Here is a 26,335-nt window from a genome sequence, read left to right as displayed (position 1 = left end):
TTTTAGCTTAGAACTTTGGCCGGTAATGTTCTGTCATCTAAGGTGCAATATTGTGTGAATATTATCAAGGCATTCTCACTCTTCATAATGTATGTGCTGCGGGTTACTATATCTCCAAAAATATTATCACATATGAGGTTTTGTCCCGGCAATGATAAAATGTTGTTGTGCCATTTGCAGCAAATCAGATCAATGACGGGCTAAAAGAAGTACTTTTCATAACAGTGTTAATTGACTCATCCAACCTTTTGGATAAAATATTAGTGCTTCTTGTGGAGAGATATTATCGTCCGGATACAGGTGTGAGTGTGAAGGTGTTGTAGTTAGTAAATGTAGGTGGTAAAACTTAAGAAACTCCATTTTCTTACATTTCTGAGGTTATAGGTGGTAAAACTTAAAAAATTCTGTTTTTTTACATTTTTGAGGTGTTACAGAAGTTAAATCTCCTTCGGAAATATATTGCTATATCAACAGATAACACAAATATGAACTTTGGTGGAAATAAAGGAAGGAGGGAATAATTTAATTGGCATTGATTGTACTGCACATATGATCCATAATGCTGTGCAGACTGCTGCGGACTGCTTACCTTTTGATGTACCATTTATAATTAACCAGATCTGTCACCATTTCCATATTTATTGTGTTAGAGTTATCATTTCACCAATATACTGTAATGTATAAAACTGTCTTAGCTACCAGCAACACAAGGTGGCTCTCTCTTCTCCCTGCTGTCCAGAGAGTTTTTGACATTTTTCCTGCATTAAAGTCATATTTTCTTTCCATTGACAAATGCCCTCTAACAGTTTAAAAACTTTCTTTGAAATCCTCTTTTAATTACACGCCTGTATTTCCTTGTCAGCCAGTTGAAAACCTTTTCTTATACCATCAAAGGTGCTGAAAAGTAAAATATGAATATTATTGAAGTGAAGAGTAAAATAATCCCATTGATAGAAAAGTTTAGTTGCAGAAAGTCAAGAAAGTTTCTCACAACAGCTGTGGAAAATTAATTACAAAAACTCGAAAGTGGACATATAACAATTGAAATTTTTTGAAGCTATACAATAGATTTCTATGATACCGGTATTGAGTATATTCAGAAGTGGTGTACGCTATTTCCCATACCTCTTCAGACTATGAATTGGATCATCTTGAAGAGGAAGGTCAGTCACCGATGTGGAAAAACATTGAAAATTGAAAAACAATCATGAAAATGGTGGAACCAAATTTCAGTGTGAATGAAGAGAACCTTTTAAATGCGTTTGTATGTGTGAAAGAATATTGTGAAAATAGTTTCAAGTGTGGAGTGAACTGAAGTATCAAAGTGTCGGTGACAAATGGTGTGAAATATTTGTTTATTTTGCTACACAGGATATAATTGTAAACACTAACAATTTTAAATGTCTAGTCACTGAGCAAGTGTCTGTGTGGTTAGGGGCGTGCAGCTATGAGCTTGCTTTAGGGAGATAGTGGGTTCGAACCCCACTGTCGGCAGCCCTGATGATGGTTTTCCATGGTTTACCATTTTCACACCAGGCTAATGCTGGGGCTGTACCTTAGTTAAGGCAATTAAGGCCACGGCTGCTTCCTTCCCACTCCTTGCCCTTTCCTATCCCATCGTCGCCATAAGGCCTGTCTGTGTCCGTACGAAGTAAAGCACATTGTAAAAAAAAAAAATATAAACTGCCTAGTCAGTTTTTGCTTGTCTCTGCCAGGACCTAAAGCAGCCGTTGACCATGTGTTTTCATTATTAACCCCTTGATGCCGACCTCCATATGTCATACAGACCTCTTTTTCTTCACATGCTGCCGACCTCCGTGTGTGGTATAGACCCCTGTAGGCCTGATTTAATTTTGTTCTAGCTTGTAAGGTTTTAAGGTTGTCAAGATGGAAATAGAAGGTCGAACAAATATAAATGGTATTTTTGTTCCTGCACATCAACAGTTGGTAGGATTGGCTATGTGCTTCTACTATGCCTAGGCGGAACGGTTAGGATTGGCATGAGCGTGGTGTTAGCCATTTCCTGCCGTTTTGTCAGTAATGCTTACGATGTCAGAGCAATTGGTGCACTTCTCCACTGCACAACACATAATTATAAAATTTCGTGCTTGTGAAGGAATTACAGCGATGGAAATTTGCCTGTTTGGTGATCAAACATTGTCAAGGACGCGTTTGCCTTGCATAAAAAGTTCAAGGAAGGACGAGAATGTGCGGAAAATCAGCAAGACTATTGCCGTCCTCGGACCGGCATTAGACTAAAACATTCATGCGGTTAAAGACATTAACGATGATCGACGGGCGAGAGTATCAGAATTTGCAGCACAAGTTGCAGTTGGTTATGGGAGCTGTCGAGCAATCATCACAAACGACGTACAGTTCCGTAAAGGGTGTTCCAGATGGGTCCCTTACGTTTTAACGGAAAATCTGAAGTTGAGACTTTGTAGGTCTGTCAGAGGCTTACAGCAAGGTTTGTGGAAAAAGGGGATGCATTTTCGAGTTGGATTGTTACCTGCGACAAAACATGGGTCCACCACTACTGTACACTCCTGAATCCAAACAAGCCAGTAAGGAGTGGCGGAGGAAAGGGAAGGCAGCACCAGTGAAAGCCAAGGCTCGACTGTCAGCTGGCAAGGTTCTTACAACCGTTTTTTTTCGATCTGCGCGGCATTTTGCTGATTGATTTTTTTGCATGAGCGACGCACAATCAATGCTGCTTACTACTGTGAGCTGTTGAACAAGGCGAGGATTGCATATCGCCGCAAAAGATGAGACCAACCGATTCAACAAGTCATCATCCTCTATGACAGTGCGAGGCCCCATACTGCCGCTCTGACTGTCTCCATCCTACAGGTAATGCACTGGACTACACTTGATCATACTCCTTATACAGCCCAGACTTATCGCCCTGTGATTTCCATTTGTTTGAACCACTTAAAAAAGCTCTAGATAAAAGCTCTAGGAGGGCAATGATTTGAAGATGACAAGAGTGTGGAAGACTTCATTCGCAACTGGCTGTTGACACGACCCTGTTCTTTTTATGATGAGGGCATGAAAAAGCTGCCCCATACACTGGGACAAATGCATTTCCAAAGCAGCAAATTATGTGGCAAAATAAATTGTAATTGCCTTGTGTTTTTCAATAAATGAATTTAAATAAAAAGTAAAATCCTGTTTATATTTGATCCTCCCTCGTATTTGAAGGTGAAGATATCGGCCTTCCTTGTATGTATGAATCAGCTCAAATCAGTGTTCCTTTTTTCCTTTCTAAAGTTTATGAAGTACTCTGACCTCTTTCCGCTTAAGACCATGTAGGTTTTAATTTCTGCTGTGTTCTAGCGGATATATATTTCAATAAAGGATTTTTCCTTATGTAGATTGACAGTATAAATCTCCGTCTCTTCGCTGATATGATTGATGACATCATATGGTTAGAATTCATATAATTTTTTCAATGCCTTGAAACCTGTTACGACTCGTAATAACTTGACTTGCTGTCACTTTGAAATATGATATTGCATGTCACAAAATAATGGCACAGTGCAGTTTGAATGATAGAGGAATAATTACATTTTAATAAATCAGATGATAACAGCACTACACTAGACTGAACTGAGCAAAGCGAGAGTGAATGCATAACATAAGGAATGGGAGGGCATGGTTTGCACGGCCAAGTAATGGACGACAAACCGTGCCAAAGTGTATACCGTCTTTCTCATGAACAAATTGTCCTATTGACCTGAGATTTGTGCTAAATGAATCTTTGAACTGTTGTTGCCGGTTTTTCTGCTCAACATCCCCGAGGGAACGATTATCCTAGTTTTCATTGCATTGTGAATCAACTCAGGCAAATACAAGAACATCACTTTCATTCTGTGCAAAGTGTGGAAGGTCTCTTCTCCATTATTGCACTGTCTGTCTGTTAGGTCATCAGCCCAGAGGCTGGTTGGATCCTCAAATAGCACCACCAAAGGTTATGCGGTTATAAGGAAACCCCAAAAACCAATGGCAGCACCAACATGAGGCATACTAGGGAAGATGAGGAGTGAGGTAGTTTGCCATTGCTTTCCTCACTGGGTCAGAAAGTACTATTGCAGCACGGCTGACCCTATGAGCAGCACCTTTCATAACACTCAGATGCACTAGTCATGCTCTGAATGTCATTACTCAGCACTACCCATACCCCAGCAACTTCCGTATTGTCACAGCCATGAATGTTGACTGGGACTTCGGTGTAACCTACACTTTACTCTGGCCTGTGGCAAGAGATGGATGCAAAAGTACTGTATCCATCAAGAAATGACAGCAGGCAGATTATTGCACTGTGGAAGGTAAATATAAAGTTAATGAATGTAAACTACATTCTTATGAGTCTCCACTGTAAACATTTGAAAATAGTCTTGAGCTAAACTGTTGTTACAGTGAGTTTTTAAAGAGATCTCGCTGCATTCTCTCAGTGCTCACATCTGAATCGCCTCCATCTGCTGGGTAAAGCGGCACTCAAATTTTCCCCGCCACTGAGGGGTTAAATGCATTGTGGACAGATGAGAAATACAGATTTACGATTAAAACAGTAAAGGTTTTAATCATTGTAAAGTCTCATTTTAAGGATTTGCCTTGTGTTGACTTCCAAATATCTAAAGGAACGGAACTTTCTGATGAATGTTCTAATCTATGTATATAAAATAAGAGTTTTGTTTGTACATTGCTCAGAATTTAAAAAGAATGGTATTTCTGTATCACTCATGTCTATAGCAACAAGGAAGTGCACTTTTTACTTCTCCGTAATTTCTGCCTGTCTGATGTATGTATGTATGTATGTATGTATGTATGTATGTATGTATGTATGTATGTATGTATGCACGCGCATCACTAGAAATCGGCTTAAAAAGAATTTAATGAAAATCGGTAGTTGGGACTCTACAGTATCACCCCTCCCCCCCCCCCCCTGAAATTAAAGTGTTCACGGCTCGTGGCTGTCTGTGGCCTGATCATTCTAGCTCTAGAATTTTTGACTGTTAGATCGGCAGCGCAGTACTGTTTGTTAAAAGTGAGAAAATGTGGTTTTTCATTTGATCGAGTATTTCATATGATAGCATTGGTTTTAATCGCGACATTGCTACTGGCATCATTGTACCGATCTATGTTGATTTCAGTTGGGAAAACCACTAAGACCGCCTTTCTGAGGATGTAAAAAGGCAGGTGGGGAGTGAGTGTCTGTGATTATAATGAAAACTCTCCAACTTGGTTGTGACTGATGGTAGGCAAGAGGACCTACCATTACAATGAAAATTCCCTAACCCAGTCTTCACATAAGAAAAGACGTTTGGTGACTTCCCCATCGCCTTTCTAGGGTAACATTAAGAGCTGTGCAGTTCAATACATTCTTACTCACAATGTGTACACTACGTAACATAGAATTCTGTATACAATAAATGTAGAATTCCGTAACGAAGCACGTGTACATCGGCTAGTCTATCATAAACATGAAATTTAAAGAGACATATTTTAAAATTCTGTTCTTCTAATAAGTGTCTAAGTTCAGTTCTGATTTACAATAGAGGTTGGCTATGTGCATGATGAATTTCATTTAGTTTTTCTCATTTCTAACACGTCCTTTTTTTTTTTTTTTTTTACAAAATGCCCCAGTTGCTTCAAGTGAAAATTGCAATTTTTTTTCTTTTTTTCTTTTCAGAAATAAATTAAGGGAACTCTACCTTCGTATTCAATTCTTCCTAGTCTTTAATCTTTATTTATTCTTGCATTATGCAGTATATATTTACCTGTTAGTCCCATTTCCTTATGCGGTGTTGAGGATGAGTTGAGATGAATTTATATGGCATGTTTGATGGCCGGATACCCTTCTTGACACCATCGTTTGTCAAGGACATAATGAAGAGAACATGATTGATGGTGAATGAAATTTGGTAATGAGATGGAAGGAATCGGCTATGGCCTATGAATAGGAACTGTCTCGGCATTTGCCTGGAAGTGAAACTTGTTTCTTGCGTAATTTAGTATTTTCACTAATTTAGAATAGAATACTCCGATCCTCTAGTTCCAGTTCACCTGGACATAGAAAGAAAGCATTAATTTATAGTAATCCATTTATTTAATACTTGTCTTAGATTCCCTGTGTTACAACTACTTGTCTACTATGGCATTAAATATTATACTTTATATCCATTCTACACATTATGACACACTTTTTCTGTTTTGTCCAAGATGGTATACAATGCTACATATTCTAGTACAAACATGTATTCTATCCTTCATTACTTCGGTCAGTGCTTGTTTTAATTATTTTCTTTTGTCACATTTGTTTTTAAATACAGAAATAATTTGCTGTGCTTCCCGCTTCAGTCCATCCTGTTTCATAATTTTATAATTGTCTGGAATTCTCTCTTTCTATTTTTGTTTTATTTTAATTTTAAATTCACTATTCAGATATTTAAGTCTCAGTAAGAGAAGGACAAGCCCACGTACATGGCGTTTGTAGATCTAGAAAAGGCATTCGGTAATGTTGATTGGACCAAGCTATTTTAGATTCTGAAGGTGATCGGGATCAGATGCCCAGAATGAAGAATTATCTGCAATCTGTATTAAAAATCAGTCTGCAGTGATAAGAATCGAGGGCTTTGCGAAAGAAGCAGCTATCCAGAAAGGAGTGAGGCAAGGCTGCAGTCTTTTCATTGTTTATATAGAACAGGCAGGAAAAGAAATCAAAGAGGAATTTGGAGTGGGAATCACAATTCAAGGAGAGGAAATAAAAAACCTGAGATTTGCCAATGATGTTATTATATCTGAGACTGCAGAAAATCTTTGAGAAATTGCTGAATGGTATGGGCAGAGTCTTGGGTAAGGAGTACAAGATGGTAATGGATAAGTCCAAAACAAAAGTAATGGAGTGCAGTCGAACAAATTCAGGTGATGCAGGTAATATTAGATCAGGAAATGATGTCTTAAAGGAAGTAGATGAATATTGTTGCTTGGATAATAAAGTAACTAACAATTACAAGGACATAAAATGCAGACTAGCACAAGCAAGGAAAGCCTTTCTTAACCCTATAATGCCCGGCGTGACAAAATTGTCACATGACTTTCAGATGCTATCAGAAGCTATAATACATCTCTTTTATTCTTAATGCCTGGTGTAGCACATTTGTCACACAGTCGTGAACACACTCTGGTGGATATTGTCTTCAACTGTGGTCCGGGAAGAATAAAAGAGATGTATCATGGCTTCTGATAGCATCTGAAAGTCTTGTGACAATTTTGTCACGCCGGTCATTATAGGGTTAAGAAGAGAAATTTGTTCATTTCAAACATTGATATAGGAATTAGAAAGATGTTTTTGCTTTTGTCTGGAGCGTGGCATCGTATGGAAGTGAAACATGGACTATAACTAGCTCAGAAAGAAAGAGAATAGAAGCTTTTGAAATGTGGTGTTACAGAAGAATGCTGAAGGTTAGAAGAATAGATCGAATTACAACTGAAGGGGTACAGAATCAAATTGTTGACAGGAGATTGATTTGGCTAAATTTAATCAGAAGAAGAGAGAGAATGATTTTTGAATTGTAGGCAGTAACTGAGAATGAATAATTGAAGCTTTACTAACCACAATTGTTGAGAAATATTTATCATCTCTGGAAACCATTTAATATCAAGTGTACTGCCGGTCTGAGTGGTTCAGATGGTTGAGGTGCTGGCCTTCTGACCCCAACTTGGCATGTTCAATCCTGGCTCATTCCGTTGGTACTTGATGGTGCTCAAATATTTCAGCCTCGTGTGGGTAGATTACCGGCACGTAAAAGAACTCCCTACAGGGCTAAATTCCAGCTCCTTGGTGTCTCTGAAAACCATAAAAGTAGTTATTGGGGCGTTAAAAACATTATTATTATTAATAAGTCTACTGTGCCTTTGCAGGCAAAACTGGTGACCATGATTTAGACTAGCCAGTTTTGCATTTCCACTTTACCCCTGTGGGTGGGGGACACAGACAAAGAATACACGCACAGTATCACCTGCCTGTTGTAAGAGGCGACTTAAAAAGGCGACCTTGGCGCGGACATGGATTGCGGTTTGGTATCATATGTTTCATATGTTGGACCCCCTGTTGATGGGAGGGGCTGAATACATTCACAGGTAACCCCTGCCTGTTGTAGAAGGTGACTAAAAGGGTCATGTGGCCATCGCCCCCCCCCCTCCCCCCCCTTTTTTTTTTTTTTTTTCTCCGAGGGTTAATTGTGGACCGATTCAAAATTCTTGATGTGCGTGTTGCTCAGAGATGGGTCTCTTGAGTGTGCGATTACTCTCGAAAGCCCGCTTGTGACCCCCCAGGAAGCCTGTGGGTGGGGAGCACTACTACCCGTGCAGTACTATCCGCCTGACAACACAGGTCCCCGCACAGCCGAATGCCAGAAGGACATATTATTATTATTATTATTATTATTAATTGTTTTGTATTTTTTTTCTCTATATTTCTTACTCTGTACATGCTATGGGGTATATGCTATTGAGGGTGATTGGAGGAAGGGAGTCCTAGTGCTCTTTGCCTCGGTCATTCCATGTTAGGCATTGTTCAACATCGGACCCCAGGCAGTGGCTGCTACGACCAGGTGGGTATTGCCTTGGCTGCTTGGTTTGGCTACAGAGGCCCCTAATCGGAGTCAGTGGCATTCGGGGAGGATGATATCAGGCATGGCAGTTACGCAAGATTGCAGTACATTTTATTTTCTACCTGAAATTAATATAGGCCTAAACGTTTACTGGATCTCTTTCTCTGTAGAAAATAAAGTTCCACTGAAATTTGATTATTAATTTCATTCGCATTTTTACCTTCACATTCCCTGAAATAATAATTTAATTTGTATAAAAAAGTATGGCTATGGCGGAACTCAAACTCGCATCATCACGTTTCAGAGTCAAGTACGATGACCACTCATCCACTGCTCCATTTGTCTGAGTTGCAACTCTTCAGGTATATACGCATTGCATTAGAATCGCGGGAGTCATACATTTTTCAGAAATTATTAGGTTGCGGACCTGACAAGTTTAAGTAAAATGTGCTCGCATTTTAGTGTTCTATCACCTCCATGTGGTCTGAAGCGGATCCTGCCTCATGACATTTGTCCTCAGTTTTTTCGAAAACAAAAGCGTATTGACCTAAACCTTTATACACGAGTTACTGTTGAGTGTCCCCCAACAGGTACATTAAGCTCATTGAAATCGATTGGACTCAGGGTCTGACCCCTTCTTGTAAAGTCTATAAACAACTGCTGTACTGGAGACATTGATAAGTTTCAATCTGTTGGAAACTCTAACCTATTTTCAATATCGTCCAGTACCTTGTTCATTACGTCTTTGGTAATTCTTCTGACAACTCTAAAAAGTCGTTAATTCTTAGTATGGGTCGTCTTTTGCCTTCTTCAGTTTATAAATAGTCTTCATACAGCAGTAAAGCTTCGAAATTACATCTTCTACATGCCCCCATTTTGAAATTTTAGTACCTGTTAAAGAGGTTTAACACAGGGCTGCTGCCAGGTTAATTTAACACAAGTATTAACAATTTGCTAGAGTTAACAATTTTTGATGAGGCGGCCATTTTGTTAAATTATGTTATGACTGACCATTTCCCTATTATTCTTACTTTGTTGAAACAAAAATCTATCGAGGCTCCTCCTCGATGGATTATTAAACGTGCTGATGGGCCAGACTTCACAGCACTTGCTATCTGAACCGACACAACTGGCCGGAGCATAGACGGCGATATAACTTATATAACACAAGTTATTCTTGCTGCTGCTGAGGAGTCCATTCCATCCTTTTCAGGGACTCCTCGCCAAAAACTTGTTCCTTGGTGGAATGAAGGAATTGCACCAGCTATAAAAGAGCGCCGTCATGCTCATAAATGCTATCGTAGGCAGCCTACTGTGGCCAACTTGGTAACATTTAAGAAACTCCGCGCTAAGGCGCGAGTTCTTATTCGACAGAGTAAGAAAGCTTCGTGGGAGAGGTATGTGTCGTCAATGACGTCACTTACACCATCATCTCAAGTGTGGACTAAACATCGACATATTTTGGGTATATAAGGGCCATCTTTAGGAACGGGAATTTCCATTGCAGGTAATATCGTCACGGATTCATCTTCTATTGCTAATCATCTAGCCAGTCATTTCGCGGATTTGCCTGGTTCCGAGAATTACCATCCTGATTTCTCAGCTCTGAAGCAGGAGGCAGAACGTCATCAACTTAGTTTTGACACTCAAGCTTCAGAGGACTACAACATGCCCATTACGAAGTGGGAACTCCACAGCGCCTTGGCACTTTGCAAAGGCACTGTTCCCGGACCAGATAATGTCCACAACCAGATGTTGAAACACCTTAGTGAGGATAGTCTTTCATATCTCCTTCGTGTGTTCAGCCGAATCTGGATAGAGGGTGAGTTTCCATCGCAGTGGCGAGATGGCATAGTAATTCCTGTCCTGAAGCCTGACAAAAATCCAATATGCAGGAAGTTACAGACCTATTTGTCTTACAAACGGCATGTGTAAGCTTTTTGAGTGGATGGTGAAGTACTGACTTGTGTGGTGCCTGGACAAAAGAGGACTTTTATCTGAATACCAATGTGGTTTTTGAGCCGGTCTCTCAACCACTGACCACTCGGTACGCCTGGAGAGTTCTATCCAGGATGCTTTTCTCCAAAAACAGCATTTGGTGGCTGTTTTCTTTGACTTAGAAAAGGCCTGTGACACCACATGGCGGTACGGCTTCCTTTCATTCCTGCATAAGTGGAATTTCCGAGGTAACTTGCCGGTATTTATTGCAAATTTTTTGTCCCACCTATTCCGTGTCCAATTAGGAAGGGCATATTTGCAATACCACGTTCAGGAAAATGAAGTCCCACAGGGATCGGTTCTTAGTGTCACTCTGTTGGCGATTGCCATAAATGGTGTTGTTGCTGCTGCTGGTTCAGCAGTAATACCATCGCTGTATGTAGATGATTTTGCTCTGCATTATAGCTCACAAAATATGGCCGTCGCTCAACAATTACAGCAAGCAATTAGGAGAGTGGAATATTGGATCTTAGAACATGGCTTTCGTTTTCAACTGCAAAGACCTCTGTTGTACACTTCTGCCAGAAGCGCACTCTTCACCCCCACCCTGAACTTTATTTAGGGAATGTCGCTCTTCCGGTAGTTGACACTTGCCATTTTCTTGGCGCATTTCGCTTTTAACTGCTGCACGTGTGGCTCCCATGATTAACCAAGGATACCAAAAAGAAAGAAGATAGTTACGCCCTTTTCACTTATAGTCACAGTAAAATATACAAAATCACGAATGTTTTCAAGAAACTTAATATGAAAGTTTCTTTTAAAACAACCAATAACAATGCCCATCTTTTCTTTAATCAGCACACTATCAATAACGGCAATAGTACATTTCAGAAATCAGGTGTTTACAAATTAAAGTGCCAGCAGTGTTCTGCCAGTTTTATTGGACAGACAGGCCGCAATTTTAACATAAGGTATAATGAACATGTTAATGCGTCAAAGTACGGCAGATTCTCAGCATTCGGTTCACATATGGACGATACCAATCGTACATTCACAGGCATACAACAAGATCTTCAAATTCTCTATTTATGTAAGAAAGGAAATCTGTTGAATATTTTGGAAAACATTTTTATAAATATTGATAAAAAATGCAACCCAATTTATAATCTTAATGAGATATCGGAGGATATCAATATACTTTTTGAGGAGTTAATCAATAAATTCTTTTCACGAAGGCGCGTGAGTAATACTCTACCTCACGCCTCTCCCCTTACATCAAACTCCCCTCAGCCTCCCCCCACAATCAGTCCTCAACAACCTTCGAGAACGTCACTCAGTTAGCTTTAGCACTTGAGCTAGAGTGGTCGACGTACGACGGGCAAGGAGGTGAGTGACTGGATGGGCACTTGGTTTATATTTTAATTGAACTTGTTCCTCAATTCTTTCATATTTTTCTTTTTCTTTTTAGGCCCCTATTGTTGACACATAATCAAGTTCAACTTGCATCATCAGTATAACTCCACCTCTTAATCAGGAAAGCTATTTTAATGTGGCATTATCACCACACTCTGTTATGCACAATATGCATATAATTTTATTTGCACAGCCACTCGCGTTGTTTTATAATTAAAAATTTGTTGTTTTGAACAACAATTTAATCTGTGATTTTAATTGGACTTCATGCTTCATATCATGTTCACGTCGCACCATTTTAACATTGAAGATTGACAAGACGCCATCACGCCGCGTTACATAATACAAAGACTTTTTATTCACTTTTTTCAACGTGTCCTCGCCTTATTTTTAATGTTATGTATTTGTGACTGAAGATGTCCCATAAGATAATTTAGTGTAGTCTTTTTAATAAAGACAATTACAGTATTGTAAAGGTGGAATTATAAATTCAAATTTTCACAATTTGATACTTTGACAATACGGGCTCTAATATGAAGTTTATAACTTCAAGGCAATGCCTTATTCCATTGTAATCTATATTTTCTATCATTTTATAGGCAAATAGGGCATTACGATTTAGATCCACTGATTATTTTACTCTCATAATCATTTTTCACCATCATTTATTTTAAGTTCTGGTCAGGGGATATATTTTAAAATTTTAATTATCATATAGTTTCATTACATCTCTTACCATTAAGGGCCGATGACCTAACTTTTAGGCCCCTTTAAACAACAAACATCATCATCATGATCATTTCCACTTAACATGTTTTGATACATTCTGCTTTATCAAGTTTGAAAATGATATGTCAAATCAAACCTCTGGTAAGTATATAAAACTATATTTTTGATACAAAATAGAATTTCAGTACTGTCACAGATCTCTGCCAATACAGTGATTGCAATCTGTCCAAGAAGGGGATCCCTTGTGCTTTAAATAAAAGTGGATATATTTGAGTGGGTATTCCAAGTGAATACCTGGAAGGTATCTTAAATAGTGTATTACAGTTGCTTTGTTCCCAAACGTAGCCTCTTGTAATTACAGTACTCACATCTGAACTGCCACACATATGCAAAGCTGTTGACCGCAATATTGCAAGCCCATTATATGAAGTAATAAGCTTAAAAGAGTTTCTTCTAGAGGGAAAATTACAGGTCCAACCATGGTTAGCCTACAGCTGTAATACAGCTGGTGTCCTGTCCAAATCTGGCCTTGCAAGAATCCACTTAAAATGGAATGTGAAGACTGTAGACATGATCCAAACTTAAAATATCTTATCCTTTGCCTTTTCATATTACTGACTTGCTAATGAACAGTGAAAGACCTATACAATTGTCATCTGTCTTGCAGAAGTTGTAAATGTTTGATTGTAGTACATGAAGCAATACAGGATGATCCACAAGACTTTACTGCCATTTATGGAGCTTTTCAGCAAACCTTCTTGAGCAAATAGTGTCCCATAAGTGTCCCATAAATACAAGTGTTATTCTCAGTATTCATAGAGGTATGTTAAGTTGAAGATGATTTTTTGAAAGTCCTTTTCCTAGTGTTTACTCATCATAAAGGCATAATTTAATTTAGGGATAATCTGGACGGTGTTGTCGGTAGAATGTGCCAGCCCCCTCAGCTGAGAACACCATACATACTTCACAATAAATATGTCCTTGTATTATTATTATTATTATTATTATTATTATTATTATTATTATTATTTGTTGCTTTTGTTGTTGTTGTTTGTGTCATCAGCCCATAGACTGGTTTAATGCAGCTTTCCATGCCACCCTCATCATCATCATCATCATCATCATCATCATCATCATCAGCATCATCATCATCTTCATGTGTCCCACACCAATGTGCCACCCTATCGTGTCCTAATCTTTTCCTTTCTATGTAACTACTACATCCTACATCTACTCTAATCTTTTTGTTGTGTTTATACAGTGCACCCCTACCATTCCTGTAACCTACATTTCTCTCAAAAACCAACTTAACAAGTCCCAGGTGTCTTAAGATGTGTCCTATCATTCTATCTCTTCTTCTGATCAAATTTTGCCACATTGTTCTTGTCTCACCAATTTAATTCAGTTTCTCTTCATTCATCATTCCTTCTACCCATCTCACCTTCAACATTCTTCTGTAACACCACATTTCAAAAGCTTTTATTCTCTTTCTTTCTGAGCTGGTTATCGTCCATGTTTCACTTCCATGCGATGCCACGCTCCAGACGAAAGTCTTCAAAAAAATCTTTCTAATTCCTACATCAATGTTTGAAGTGAGCAAATTTCTTTTTTTAAGAAAAGCCTTCCTTGCTTGTGCTAGTCTGCATTTTATGTCCTCCTTACTTCTGCCATCATTATTTATTCTACTACCCAAGTAACAGTATTCATCTGCTTCCGACTTCATTTCCTGCATCACTCGACTTCGTTCAACTGCACTCCATTACTTTTGTTTTGGATTCATTTTATTTATCTTGTCCTTGTCTTAGGCTGTCCATGCCTTTAAATATTTTTTCCAGACTCAGATGAAATAATATCATCAGTAAATCTCAGGGTTTTGATTCCTCTTGCAATTCCCTTCCCAAATTCCTCTTTGCTTCCATTTACTTCCTGTTCTATACAAACACTGAAAAGGACAGGGGCAAACTGCAGACTTGCCTCACTCCTTTCTGGATTGATGCTGCTTTTTTGTAGCCCTCAATTCTTATCACTGTAGACTGATTTTTGTATAGAATGTAGATAAGTCTTCTTTCTTGGTATCTGATTCTGATCACCTTAAGAATCTCAAATGGTCTGTTTCTTATAAACATTTTTTCTTCAGAATTCAAATCAAATCAAAATCTCTTTATTTGCAAATGAGGTGTCTACCTAGGTGGCAAATGGTACACTAAAATACATTATTGTCAAGCACTAAATAATTTAACAAGAGAAGAAAAAGAATTTTCTAGAATACAATAATATACAATTTATGCTAACAATTTTTTTCTATTAAACAAACAGATCATCCGTAATAAATTTATATTGTTTACAAAATTCTACTTATAATATCTCCTATTCTTACAAACATAGTCAACTCATATACAGTATGTGGAATTACTTCAAATAATACTATGCAACTGGTATAAGATTAAAATTTACATTGCATTTATTTACCTTTTTTTTTTTAAACCCATTTTGGAACGACCTGCTGCGTCTTAACCAGAGCCCCCTTTTGCCACCACTTTTCAGAGTTCCTGAAGGCCTTCACAGCTACCGTAGCAGTCCCAGGGCCCTCGAAGTCCCCACTGTACTTCACCCCTACAGGCAGTCCCCTACTTTGGCTGTCCAAACTCCATGGACCAGGGGATGGAATTAAATTTCTTTTTTTAAACACACAATTTTCATTTACAATAGCCTGCACTGGTCGAATGCCCTCTAACATTTCATTTATTTTCCCTGTTGCTGTTTATTCTCTTCTTGAATACCTCCACAGATTTTGGAAAAGGATCAAACACTATCCCTGGTAAACTGTTCCACTCCTTCACGCCCTTCCCAATGAATGAAAATTTACCCCAGTCGCTTCTGCTAAAATTCCTTCTAATTTTATACTTGTGGTCAGTTCTGCCAATATAATTATTTTCCAACTGAAGCCTCTCACGGATTTCTCCCCATGCTTCTTCTCCTGTATAGGCTCTATATAATCCTATAAGTCTAGTTTTCTCCCTTCTGTTACTTAAAGTTTCCCACCCAAGTTCCTCTAATATTTCTGATACACTACTGTTTCTCCTGAAATCCCCTGTTACAAATCTTGCTGCTTTCCTCTGCACACTATCTATTTCTTTTATTAGGTATTCTTGGTGAGGATCCCAAACAATGTTTGCATATTCCAATAATGGACGAACCATACTTAAGTAACTTTTTTCTTTTAATCCTTTGTTGCATTCTTTAAGTAGCCACATTATGATATGTAACGATCTGTATGCTTTCCCAACAATATCATCAACATGACCCTTCCAGTGCAAATTACTTTCAAATCTCACACCTAAGTATTTGCACTTGCCATCTTTTGGGATAACTACCTCATCCAAAGTATATTCAAATTCAGTTTTAAAGCTCTTGTTTGTAAATGTTGTAATAGTTGATTTGCCTCCATTAACCTTCATATTATTTTCTTCAACCCACTGTTGGATACTTTCAAGGTCCCTTTGTAATTCTGAACAATCCTCAATGTTATTTATTTCCTTATAAACAATTACATCATTTGTGTATATTAAGAAAAGTAACGGACCGATTATACTACCCTGTGCGATCCCCTTCCAAACTTTCTCTTCCTGTGATATATTATTTCCTACTTTGACTTTCTGAACCCTTGAATTTAGAAATGTTTTTATCCAACGTATAACCCTTACATCCAATCCTATTCCCTCCAATTTCTTTAATAATATTCCATGTTCCACTCTATCAAAGGCTTTGGAAAGATCTATGGCTATGCAGTCTAACTGGCCTCCTGAATCCAACTGATCTGATATGTCCTGCTGAAAAATCCCTCCAGTTGTGCCTCACAAGAAAATTTCTTTCTAAATCCATACTGGCTCGTCATGAACCAATTTTTATCATCACATATCCCTCTGATGTACTTTGCTATTAAACTCTTCAGTATTTTACAAACTATACAGGTCAGGCTGATTGGTCTGTAGTTCTCTGGTTTCCTTTTATCACCCTTTCCTTTATAAATTGGTATTATTATAGACTCCTTCCATTCTTTTGGTATTACACTATTATTTATGACATAGTCAAAGAGAAATTTTAAATAAGGCACTATGTACCACCCCATTGTCTTTAATACCTCCCCAGTAATTTGATCACTTCCTGCTGCTTTTCCTTGCTGAAGCAGTTGGATTTCTCTGAAAATATCTTCATTTGTGAATGAGAAGCTTCTTGTTTCCCTATGTGTCTCACCCTCTCTATCTTCTGTTACTGTTTCCAACTCCTGACAATCTTCTACTGAATCTCTGAATTCCCTACTAAATAGATTTGCTTTCTCAGTATCTGTTGAATAGTGTTCACCCCCTTCTCGCACCATTGTAGGAATTTGGATTCCTTTTCCTTTTTGATTCCTAATATATGAATACATCTTTTTCCATTTCCCTTTGTGGTCATTATGCTCTAGAAGAATACCATTCATATAATTCTCTTTTGCTTCCTTTTTCACTCTATTCAGTTTCCTCATTAGCTGTTTTCTAGTTTCTCTATTCTCCCTACCCTCTTTGATTTTCCTGTTTACTATTCTACATTTTCTTTTTAATTTCCTTATTTCCCTTGTATAACAAACAGGGTCTGAGGTCATTTTACCCTTCTTAACAGGTACAAATCTCTTCTCTCCTTCCCAAATGATTCCTTTAAATTTAGCCCAAAGTGTATCCACATTACTCCCTTCACTTATCCAACAACTGAATTGTGATTTAAGGTAAGTCCCAAATTCATCAACTTTAGTTTTTCTGTATAATTTCTTGTCTTGTGTGACCCTCTTATTAAGCATTTTTGGTACAAGTCCTACATCCATTATTACAGCCTTATGGTCACCTATTCCTTCAATTACCTCAGTTTTATCAACAATTTCCCATGCTTTAACCAAGAATACATCTAGCAAGTTGTTGAGATGAGTCGGTTCTTGTACTACTTGTGTAAATCCTCCCTCCCAAATTAACTTATTTGCCAGTTTCTGTTCATGGGCTTCACTTGCAGCTCCATTCCATTCAACTTCAGGCAAGTTTAGATCTCCCCCAATTATTACCATATCATTATTATTGTTTTTATGAGTATAATCTATTATTTTCTCAAATATTTCCATGTCTCTTTCCTCTCTTCCAGGCCTATATGTTCCTATTATTCCCACCTCCTTCATATTATCACAAACTAATTTTATCCCTAATATTTCATCCCTTTCATCGGTAAACCATTGATGTGAACAATAAGTTTCCTTCACCAGAATAAACAACCCCCCACCCTTTTTTATCTCCTTGGTCTCTACGATAGACTGTATACCCTTCTGGAAATACTTCTCTATTACACACCCCTTCTCTCAACCATGATTCTACTCCTATCACCACATCAGTCTCATAAGATTCCATCAATGTACTGAATTTTATTTGTTTATTTACTACACTCTGACAGTTTACCAAGAGCAATCTCAGACCCCCTTCCTCCCTAAAACTTGACTGTTGTAATTGGGTAACATTTGACTCATGAGTTGAGAACGTCCCTGGAACCCAGATCTTTGTACATACCGGTAGATCTTGATTTAAGGATCTGGGTTTTCTGGCAAGTTTCCCTGTGTGTGCCAGTTTAGTGGTATGGGTTTTCTTAAGTACAGATTAGTTTGCAAATCTCTGTTAATAATTGTAGCAATTTGTCTACAGAGAGTTGCTTTTCCATTACCATTCAGATGTAACCCATGCCTAGTGAACATTTGCCTGCCAAGACCTAAAGTATCTACTACATAGACATTTCTAAAACTCTTACTTAATCTCTTGATTTTTATATTTACATCATGTACAGCTTTGTTCACACACGAATCTTCTGTAAGGTCATTCCTGGGTGGCACATTAACTACAATTACTTTTGAGTCAGGTAGTTTCAAAATCTTACCTCTGAGGGTCGTAATTAGTTCCTCACCTTCATTTGCAGCAATGTCATTTGTACCACTCACAATCACCACGTAGTTGTCCTTCTCTAACACAGGATCACAACTTGAAAGGACGTCTTCAGTTTTGGCACCTGGTTTTATTAGTCCTAAAACCTCAGTTTCTGGATTATTTTAGCATTGTTTTAGCATGCAAGGACATTTAGTATTCATTATACTGTGAAATACAAGCATTAAGGAATACAGAAAATATGCAGCTCTGCATTTTCATGAATTGTGTTGTAGTAAACCTTGGTTCTTCAAACCTTCATTCATTGAATTCGAGCCCTTGCTGGCGAGATGTAGTGTTTACAGTGCGCTATGTCTTCTGGTATGGGCTAGAGCAATTTTGTTACTTTCATTGACCTCAGTCTCAGTCTCATCCTTGGCTTTGACAATATGAAAGTGACCGAGGTATGAGCGATGCTAGTAATACCATTCCTTATGCAGCCAGTCCCTGCTATGATTGGTGTGAAAATATCGCCCATAGGGTCGGTTGGTGCATGCATTTCAGTGGGCTTGGCAGATTGATATGCAATAGCAACTTCTGGCTCGGTGAGGAAAGCAACGGGAAACTACCTCACTCCTCATTTCCCTAGTATGCCTCTTCAGTGACGCCTAGGCTGTCTGTGATAGCCTTTGGTGGAACTGTGGAGGATCAGACCAGCCTTCGGGCTGAATACCCAACATACAACAACACATTAAATTCTGTTAACAGCAGTCCATAGTGACACAAATTTTCGTACACCGACACGGATAGTCTTACGGCGATGATGGGATAGGGAGGGCCTAGGAATGGGATAGAAGCAACTGTGGCCTTAATTAAGGTACAGCCCCGGCATTTGCCTGGTGTGGAAATGGGAAAACCCTAGAAAACCACCTTCAGGGCTGCTGACAGTGGGGTTTGAACTCACTATCTCCCGAATGCAAGCTCCACAGCTGCGCGCCCCTAAATGCATGGTCAACTCGCCCAGTAGGGCGCTCTTACTGCATACAAAAATGATGACACCAGGCAAGGCCGCACTAGATAGATAGGCCACAAGGCTCGGACCGTGACGTCACGCTAGTGGCTGGCGTTCATCATGGCAGTGTAGGGCCCGCTCTCACTTTCACCATGATACTGTTCATTTATTTTACCTTAACGATAAAATTGAACACTCCTTCAATTGTGGCTTTACTTAGGCTTGTATACTACACGAGTTTTATGCGGGGAGAAAACTGGAAGGGCAGTACATGTACATTTCTTTACGTAAAATTATGATGACATCTGTCACTTGTAACTCAACACGGTATCTTTAAAAGATTAGAACGCATAATACGTATACAAAAAGTTTTAATGTTACTAGGAAAATGCATGATGGCAATTCACAACAAAAGTCTGAAACCTTTCTTAGAAATTAAGCTGCAACTTAAAACTTACCTAAGAATTCCTAAGGTTTCAGTTTGTACATTTTTATTTTCCTGAGGATTTCTTCTTCTCAGCGATGAGTTTATCTACGGTAACTTTTCTATTGTTATTCAATAATATATTACAAAAGATGTATATACATCTGTCAACGAAATGTTTAAAACTATTTATTTAATCACAGCATGTTTAAACATTTTCGTTTTCCAGAACATTGTTGACAAGCGAAGTCAGAATTTTTCTCTGAGAATCCTCATGTAAAAACATTAGTATAGAGGTTTACATTTTGTAGCTCTAAAAGAGTCTGGTACGACACCTTTTTATACAGGGCAGGAGCAAGCCAAGGCCGCACTAGATAGACTCAGACATTTTTTTGTCTGACTCAGAGTTGTCAAAGTCAGGATAAGTTGTCAGCTTGATTAAGCCAGTTATTTATTAAGATTTTAAATAAATGACCAGTATCAAACAATTTTGTGTGTGTGTGTGTGTGTTTCGTCAAATAGATTTTGAAAAGTGGTTTGTAAACTGCTTTTGCACAGCTTTTCAAACATTTTCCTGTTATTATTAGAAATTATGCATGCTACCTTATAAGCTATAGGACTATCTGTTAATACTTTAAAGACTTGCAAAGTTAGTTCTTCTAAGAAATGTCATATTAGGTTCTTACATGGAAACAAATCAACAACGTCTTTATTTTTTTAAAGACTGGATGACAACATAAAAGTTTGTGCAGTTGTAGCTAATGTAGTGTTATTTTCTCCGCTTTTACTACTAAAAGCAACTCCCTCTACCTTTCCTCCTAGCGGGCGATCTGGCCGTGCGGCTGTGAACGTGCATCGGGAGATAGTGGGTTTGAATCCCACTGTCGGCAGCCCTGAAGAAGGTTTTCCGTAGTTTCCCCATTTTCACACCAGGCAAATGCTGGGGCTGTACCTTAATTAAGGCCACGGCCGCTTCCCTCCAGCTGTTATACCTCTCCTATCCCATCGTCGCCATAAGACCTATCTGTGTCGGTGCGACGTAAAGCCACTAGCAAAAACAAAAATAAAACCTTTCCTCCTTTATAGTTCAGCTCACGTTTTATGTAGACTCCATTCAACAAGTTTCAAAATATGTCATGCTCCTTTAACAATTTTAGTTTCTTTTTTCAAGTAATTCCAATGTGAATCATCAATACCCGAATTTCCCGTGCCTAGTTTTGCAGTAAAAGACTGTGAATAACCAAGTGGGGCATTGTAAGAAACGTTGACTGTCTTATCTTCTTTTACGCCCCAGGAAATGCGAAAAATATTGAAGTGAACCATGTTATTAGAATACAGGAGTAAGATACTTTCTTTGCAAAGGCTATATTTAACTGTTCCTTAAAAAAAATATAATTTATCAGTAATGATACACTCATTAACTTCACTTTCAATTTCATCGATTATTTTGTGTACATATTCTATTTTATCGTGGACAGTCACTTTTGAGTTACGAGCAGGTCTAAACAGGAAGTTATAAATACTTTTCTAATTTGACCATTTTAATATCTTGCCCCCATCACCTAATGCACGTATATCAGGGTTATAACTCATGAAAATATCATGTTTAATGGATTTAAAATCAAGAGCGTCGTTTAATGTTAAGGAAGTACCAATTTTCGGAATATTTTCCTCAGTCACATACATTTTGAAAATACAGACTTTGGCTGTTAAAGTTGACGGAAACTTTGTCCAAATCTAATTTGCGTTTAATACTGAAATTACCCTGAACTTCCTCGAAGTCCTTGATCCTGTCATATTCTTCCTCAGCTTTCTTTCTTTCCTTCCTCTTCCCGTTTTTCAATTTCTTCTTGTCTTTGAATAGGATTTTTGCTCGTTGTTGGAAGATGTTTTATACAGATAGGCAGGCACATTTTAAAACTTAGGAATAGCATCGTTTGAGAGTTTTAAATGGTTAGGTTTTACAGTTAAAAGTGACTCATCAGGTCTTTTAACGGAATCGTCCCTAATTACGAAACTTCGTCGAAGTGTTTTATGTACACAACTGAGCTTGCTGAAGGGATGAATTCGGTTCGATGGATAGCTATGATCCACTTCTGTTTCCGAAACACGCCAGTAGGAAATTTAAACACTGAAATATTAGGCTGTTTTGAACTGTAGTTTATTCTACAACCAGGTATACAACACGACGTGGCCATAATTCACAATGTTCACACACGTTTAAATCATTCAACACCATCGATAGCCTCACTGCTGCGAAGTTCAGATCAGCTTATAAGTCTCTGGCGAGAAGTGAAGCGGCTGGCGACTAGTGTGACGTAGCGCCCGAAGTGGAGGGGGAGCCTTATGGCCTGTATATCTAGTTGGCCTTGCACCAGGTCACCATGACCCAACGTTCTCTATGTGGATGTTTTTAAAACCCATGATGTTTACATAAATTCATACACATTGACATACATTTACAGACATTCTCAAATTAAAATCAAAATAGAATGTGTTTATTAACCAATCTACAACAACATTAAATCAGAATATGGATTGCAAAGTTACACTTATTAGAACTAGCTCATAAAAATACAAAAATGGTTGGTGTTCTGAACATGTCCTTTCTAGCTGTCTTATTTAGACAATAGAGCATCCATTTGTGTGCATTATACCCACTCATTACATATCACCTTCCCGTGATTTCCACAAACAAACTTGTAACAAACTGGACAGGAATGATGTGTCTTTGTGTCCTTGTTGCTGGGACAAAACTCACATCTCTTCCTTTTTCGAGGGCTTTACTGATGGTCCATTGCCTTTGTGTTAGTTTCCTCATCTTCTCTTATTTTAAATAAGATTTCAGACCCCAGTCTCTTCGGCAGACTCTTTCGCTGCAGTCTCAGTCTCGTAAAATCCACAACCAGTTCCTGTCATAATAACTTCAGGAACTTCCTGCGAACTATACGCCTGTTCCCACATTTGTCATTACAAGAAAACACTACATGAGCATTGATTGCAGCTAAATTAAGTATAAAATGTTGATAGAATACAAATATACTAATAAATTAAAAGTATGACAGCGGGTACAAACTGCACACGAAACTAGTGGCAATGAGCCACTCTGACCTGGACATGTCAACAGTGCACAAGGAATGGGCACGAACTGAAATATATTGGCCGAATTGTATAGAGAGAGGGGCACCAGGAAGATACTAGAAGGGGAAAGTGCAGATAATGGCTGGTTAAGGAATTAAAAGCAGAAATGTATGGTGTTGGGTCATGGTGACCCAGCGCCACCATTCTCGGATTAATATTTTCCGCTTCCGGAGCATGGCCCTGAGGTTCACTCAGTCTTCATCAAAAATGAGTACGAGGTTAAAGATGGTTGGGCATAGAGCTAACCACTCTACCCCACCAAGTGCTGAGGTTACGGGTAACGGAAGCCTTTACCTCCCACCCCTCCTAATTCCTTCATGACCGGGCGAGTTGGCCGTGCGCGTAGAGGCGCGCGGCTGTGAGCTTGCATCCGGGAGATAGTAGGTTCGAATCCCACTATCGGCAGCCCTGAAAATGGTTTTCCGTGGTTTCCCATTTTCACACCAGGCAGATGCTGGGGGTGTACCTTAATTAAGGCCACGGCCGCTTCCTTCCAACTCCTAGGCCTTTCCTATCCCATCGTCGCCATAAGACCTATCTGTGTCGGCGCGACGTAAAGCCCTTAGCAAAAAAAAAAAAATTCCTTCATGGCGTGTACGGAGATGACTTGCCTTAATCTGATGTGACTAGATCATCTTTCCTGGGGCCGATGACCTTCGATGTTAGTCCCCTTAAAACAACAAGCAGCAGATCATCTTTCCAGAGAGAAGTTTTAGTCCATTGTAGTAAATTCTGCCATCGTTGCTGGTGAATCCAGTGATTAGAGGTTTGATGTCGTCATAGAGTTTACCTGCTTTGCTCTACCTCTACCTCAACCATTGTTCATCCAGGAGATGATGAGTTTGAACCCCACTGTCGGCAGCCCTGAAAATTGTTTTCCATGGCTACCCTTTTTCACACCACGAAAACTTAATCAAGGTAATGGTTGATTTCTTCCCACTCCTAACTTTTTCCTGTCCCATCATCACCATAACATCTATCATTTTGGTGCAACGTAAAGCAAATATGAAATAAAAATAAAAAAATTCAAGAAGAAGTAGCACTACTTCTATTCTCCTTCCCAATGAACAGAGTTAATGCCCACAACACTCGCCTCACCCCCTACTTCCCCTCCCCATCCATGGAACAGAGTTATTGCCTACTTAACAAGATTTCACTTTTTGCATTACTGCTTAATGAATCCCACAGGAGGCAACTCTGACTTAAATATCTGGAATGTGGGTTAGGATATTCTTATCTGTAGTACGCAGCATCTTTGCCAATCGAGACATTTCAGTAGCTTATAATTCATCACTGAATATGATGCCTTGCAAGATGCTCTTTAATTCAATTCCTTACTTTCATTTCATAAAAATTATAACTTATGTTTACCTCCAGTACACAAAAATACATCATAAGGTTGAAGCAGCAGCAGCAATTCCCCTCCACTCTCCTATGTATGGAGTCAATGCCGATAATATTCCCCTCAACCCTCTGCTTCCCCAACCTTCCCTGCGAAACAGAGTTTTATACCTATAGAATTTCCGCTCATACTTAGCGACCAAGATCAGAGCAAGAAACTGGCTTCAGTCCCAATGAAGTTGTTGAAGGTGGTGGTGGTTGTAAGATTTAATAACTAGGATACATTTTATAAGTTCTCTTTCAAAATCCCTTATAGCAAAATTAGGTAGGTTAACGCATACAATTAGGAAGATTTCACAAGAAACATTGATCAGTATGGCAATTTATTACACAAAATACACACTGAAATAGCATAAATTTGAACACCAAAACAAACTATTTTATTTCACCAAAAAATAAAGCCCATGTGAAATAATCCTATGAATTAGTTTATATTGCAGGACAGGGATTAATTTATGTCTGCATTGTGAATTGTATGCATTGTTTATGTAATCCTATGTGAATTGTTCTTCATTGTTTAATAGAATGTAGTAGTACAAAATATTGCTGATGGTGAATTGCATAAGCGATAGCATAATTGAAGTTCGGGTGAGGACGCAAAGTGGAATGAAGGACTTTATACAAGTGTACGCTCGTGGAGAAAGTGGAAGGAAATTGCTGATGTGGGAGTGATAGTGATGAGTGACTTAGATGCACAAATAGGAATTGAAAGATTTGATTTTGATGTTAAAACTGATAGGTATTGGATCTTAATATGGGGAAAATTAATTATAGAGAAAAATTGTTAGATTTTAATGAAATAAATTGTTTGATAGTAGGCAATATGTGGTTTAGAAAAAAATAGGAGGAATATTACAAAATATGGTTGGGGTGAGAGAAAGCCAAAGACAGTAATAGATTATTTTTTGATCAAAAAAGAAACTGTGGACAGTTATTGTACAAACACCTCTTCCAGAAAAAGATGTTGATGGAGCCCATCAAGTAAAATAACAAGGATGAAAGTGGGGAAAATGGGGAGAATAAAAGTATGGAAGTTAAAAGATAAAGTACAGGTGTATTTTCAGGAGACCCTAAAACATAACATTCCAGACACAGAATTGGGAAGAGTAGAAGAGGAATGGTCCAAATTTTCAAGGACGTAAGTTGGGAGGGACTCGCACAAGAAATGGAGGAGGACATTAATGGGGATAAGACGCTGTATGGATGTAGAAAAAGTAAGAGGAAAAGATTATACACCAAGCTAGTGAAAGAAGAGAGTGGAGAGAGAATTTTAACAGTCTGTTAAATGTGGGAAATTGTTCAGAAAAGATGCTTGAAGTACAGGGTGTGGACTTAAAGGAAAAGGGAGACATTAAAATATTATATGCGGAACTAGTAGTCAGAAGAATGAAAATTGGAAAAATTTCTGGGATTCGTGAAATGGTCTACAATGGCACTATGCGTAAAGTGTATTTGGATTCTGAAATGTGTGCCAGAGGCATGGGGAAAGAACTAATAATACAATTGTTAAAGGAGGAGGACAGGAGAGTGTGTGATAACTATCAAGGAATCACACTTGTATCACAAGTTGCAAAAGTAATGGAAAGGATAATAAGAAGGAGATTGGGAGGAAGGTTAGAAAGGGAGCAGTATGGCTTTAGAAAAGGCAGGTCAACTGTGAACCTCATATTTATTTTGAGACAGTTATAGGAGTAAAAAAAAGGCAGATGAACTGTGGATCTCATTTATTTTGAGA

General features: G+C 38.5%; 1 protein-coding gene across 1 annotated transcript in view; it reads left to right on the top strand.

Moving 5' to 3' along the window:
• The window catches only part of LOC136863624 (serine-rich adhesin for platelets), a 402,886-nt gene that overhangs the window by 205,657 nt on the left and 170,894 nt on the right, over positions 1–26,335 (top strand). The window contains exons 12-13 of the mRNA XM_068226021.1: positions 9,829–9,990; positions 10,123–10,469. Of these exons, the coding sequence (XP_068082122.1) occupies positions 9,829–9,990; positions 10,123–10,469 (509 nt within the window). The remainder of the gene's footprint in view (positions 1–9,828; positions 9,991–10,122; positions 10,470–26,335) is intronic.

Source organism: Anabrus simplex, chromosome 2 (assembly GCF_040414725.1).
Source record: "Anabrus simplex isolate iqAnaSimp1 chromosome 2, ASM4041472v1, whole genome shotgun sequence".
Taxonomy (NCBI): Eukaryota; Metazoa; Arthropoda; class Insecta; order Orthoptera; family Tettigoniidae; genus Anabrus; species Anabrus simplex.
The sequence above is the reverse complement of the archived record's forward strand: the minus strand, read 5'-3'. Positions and strand labels throughout refer to the sequence as shown.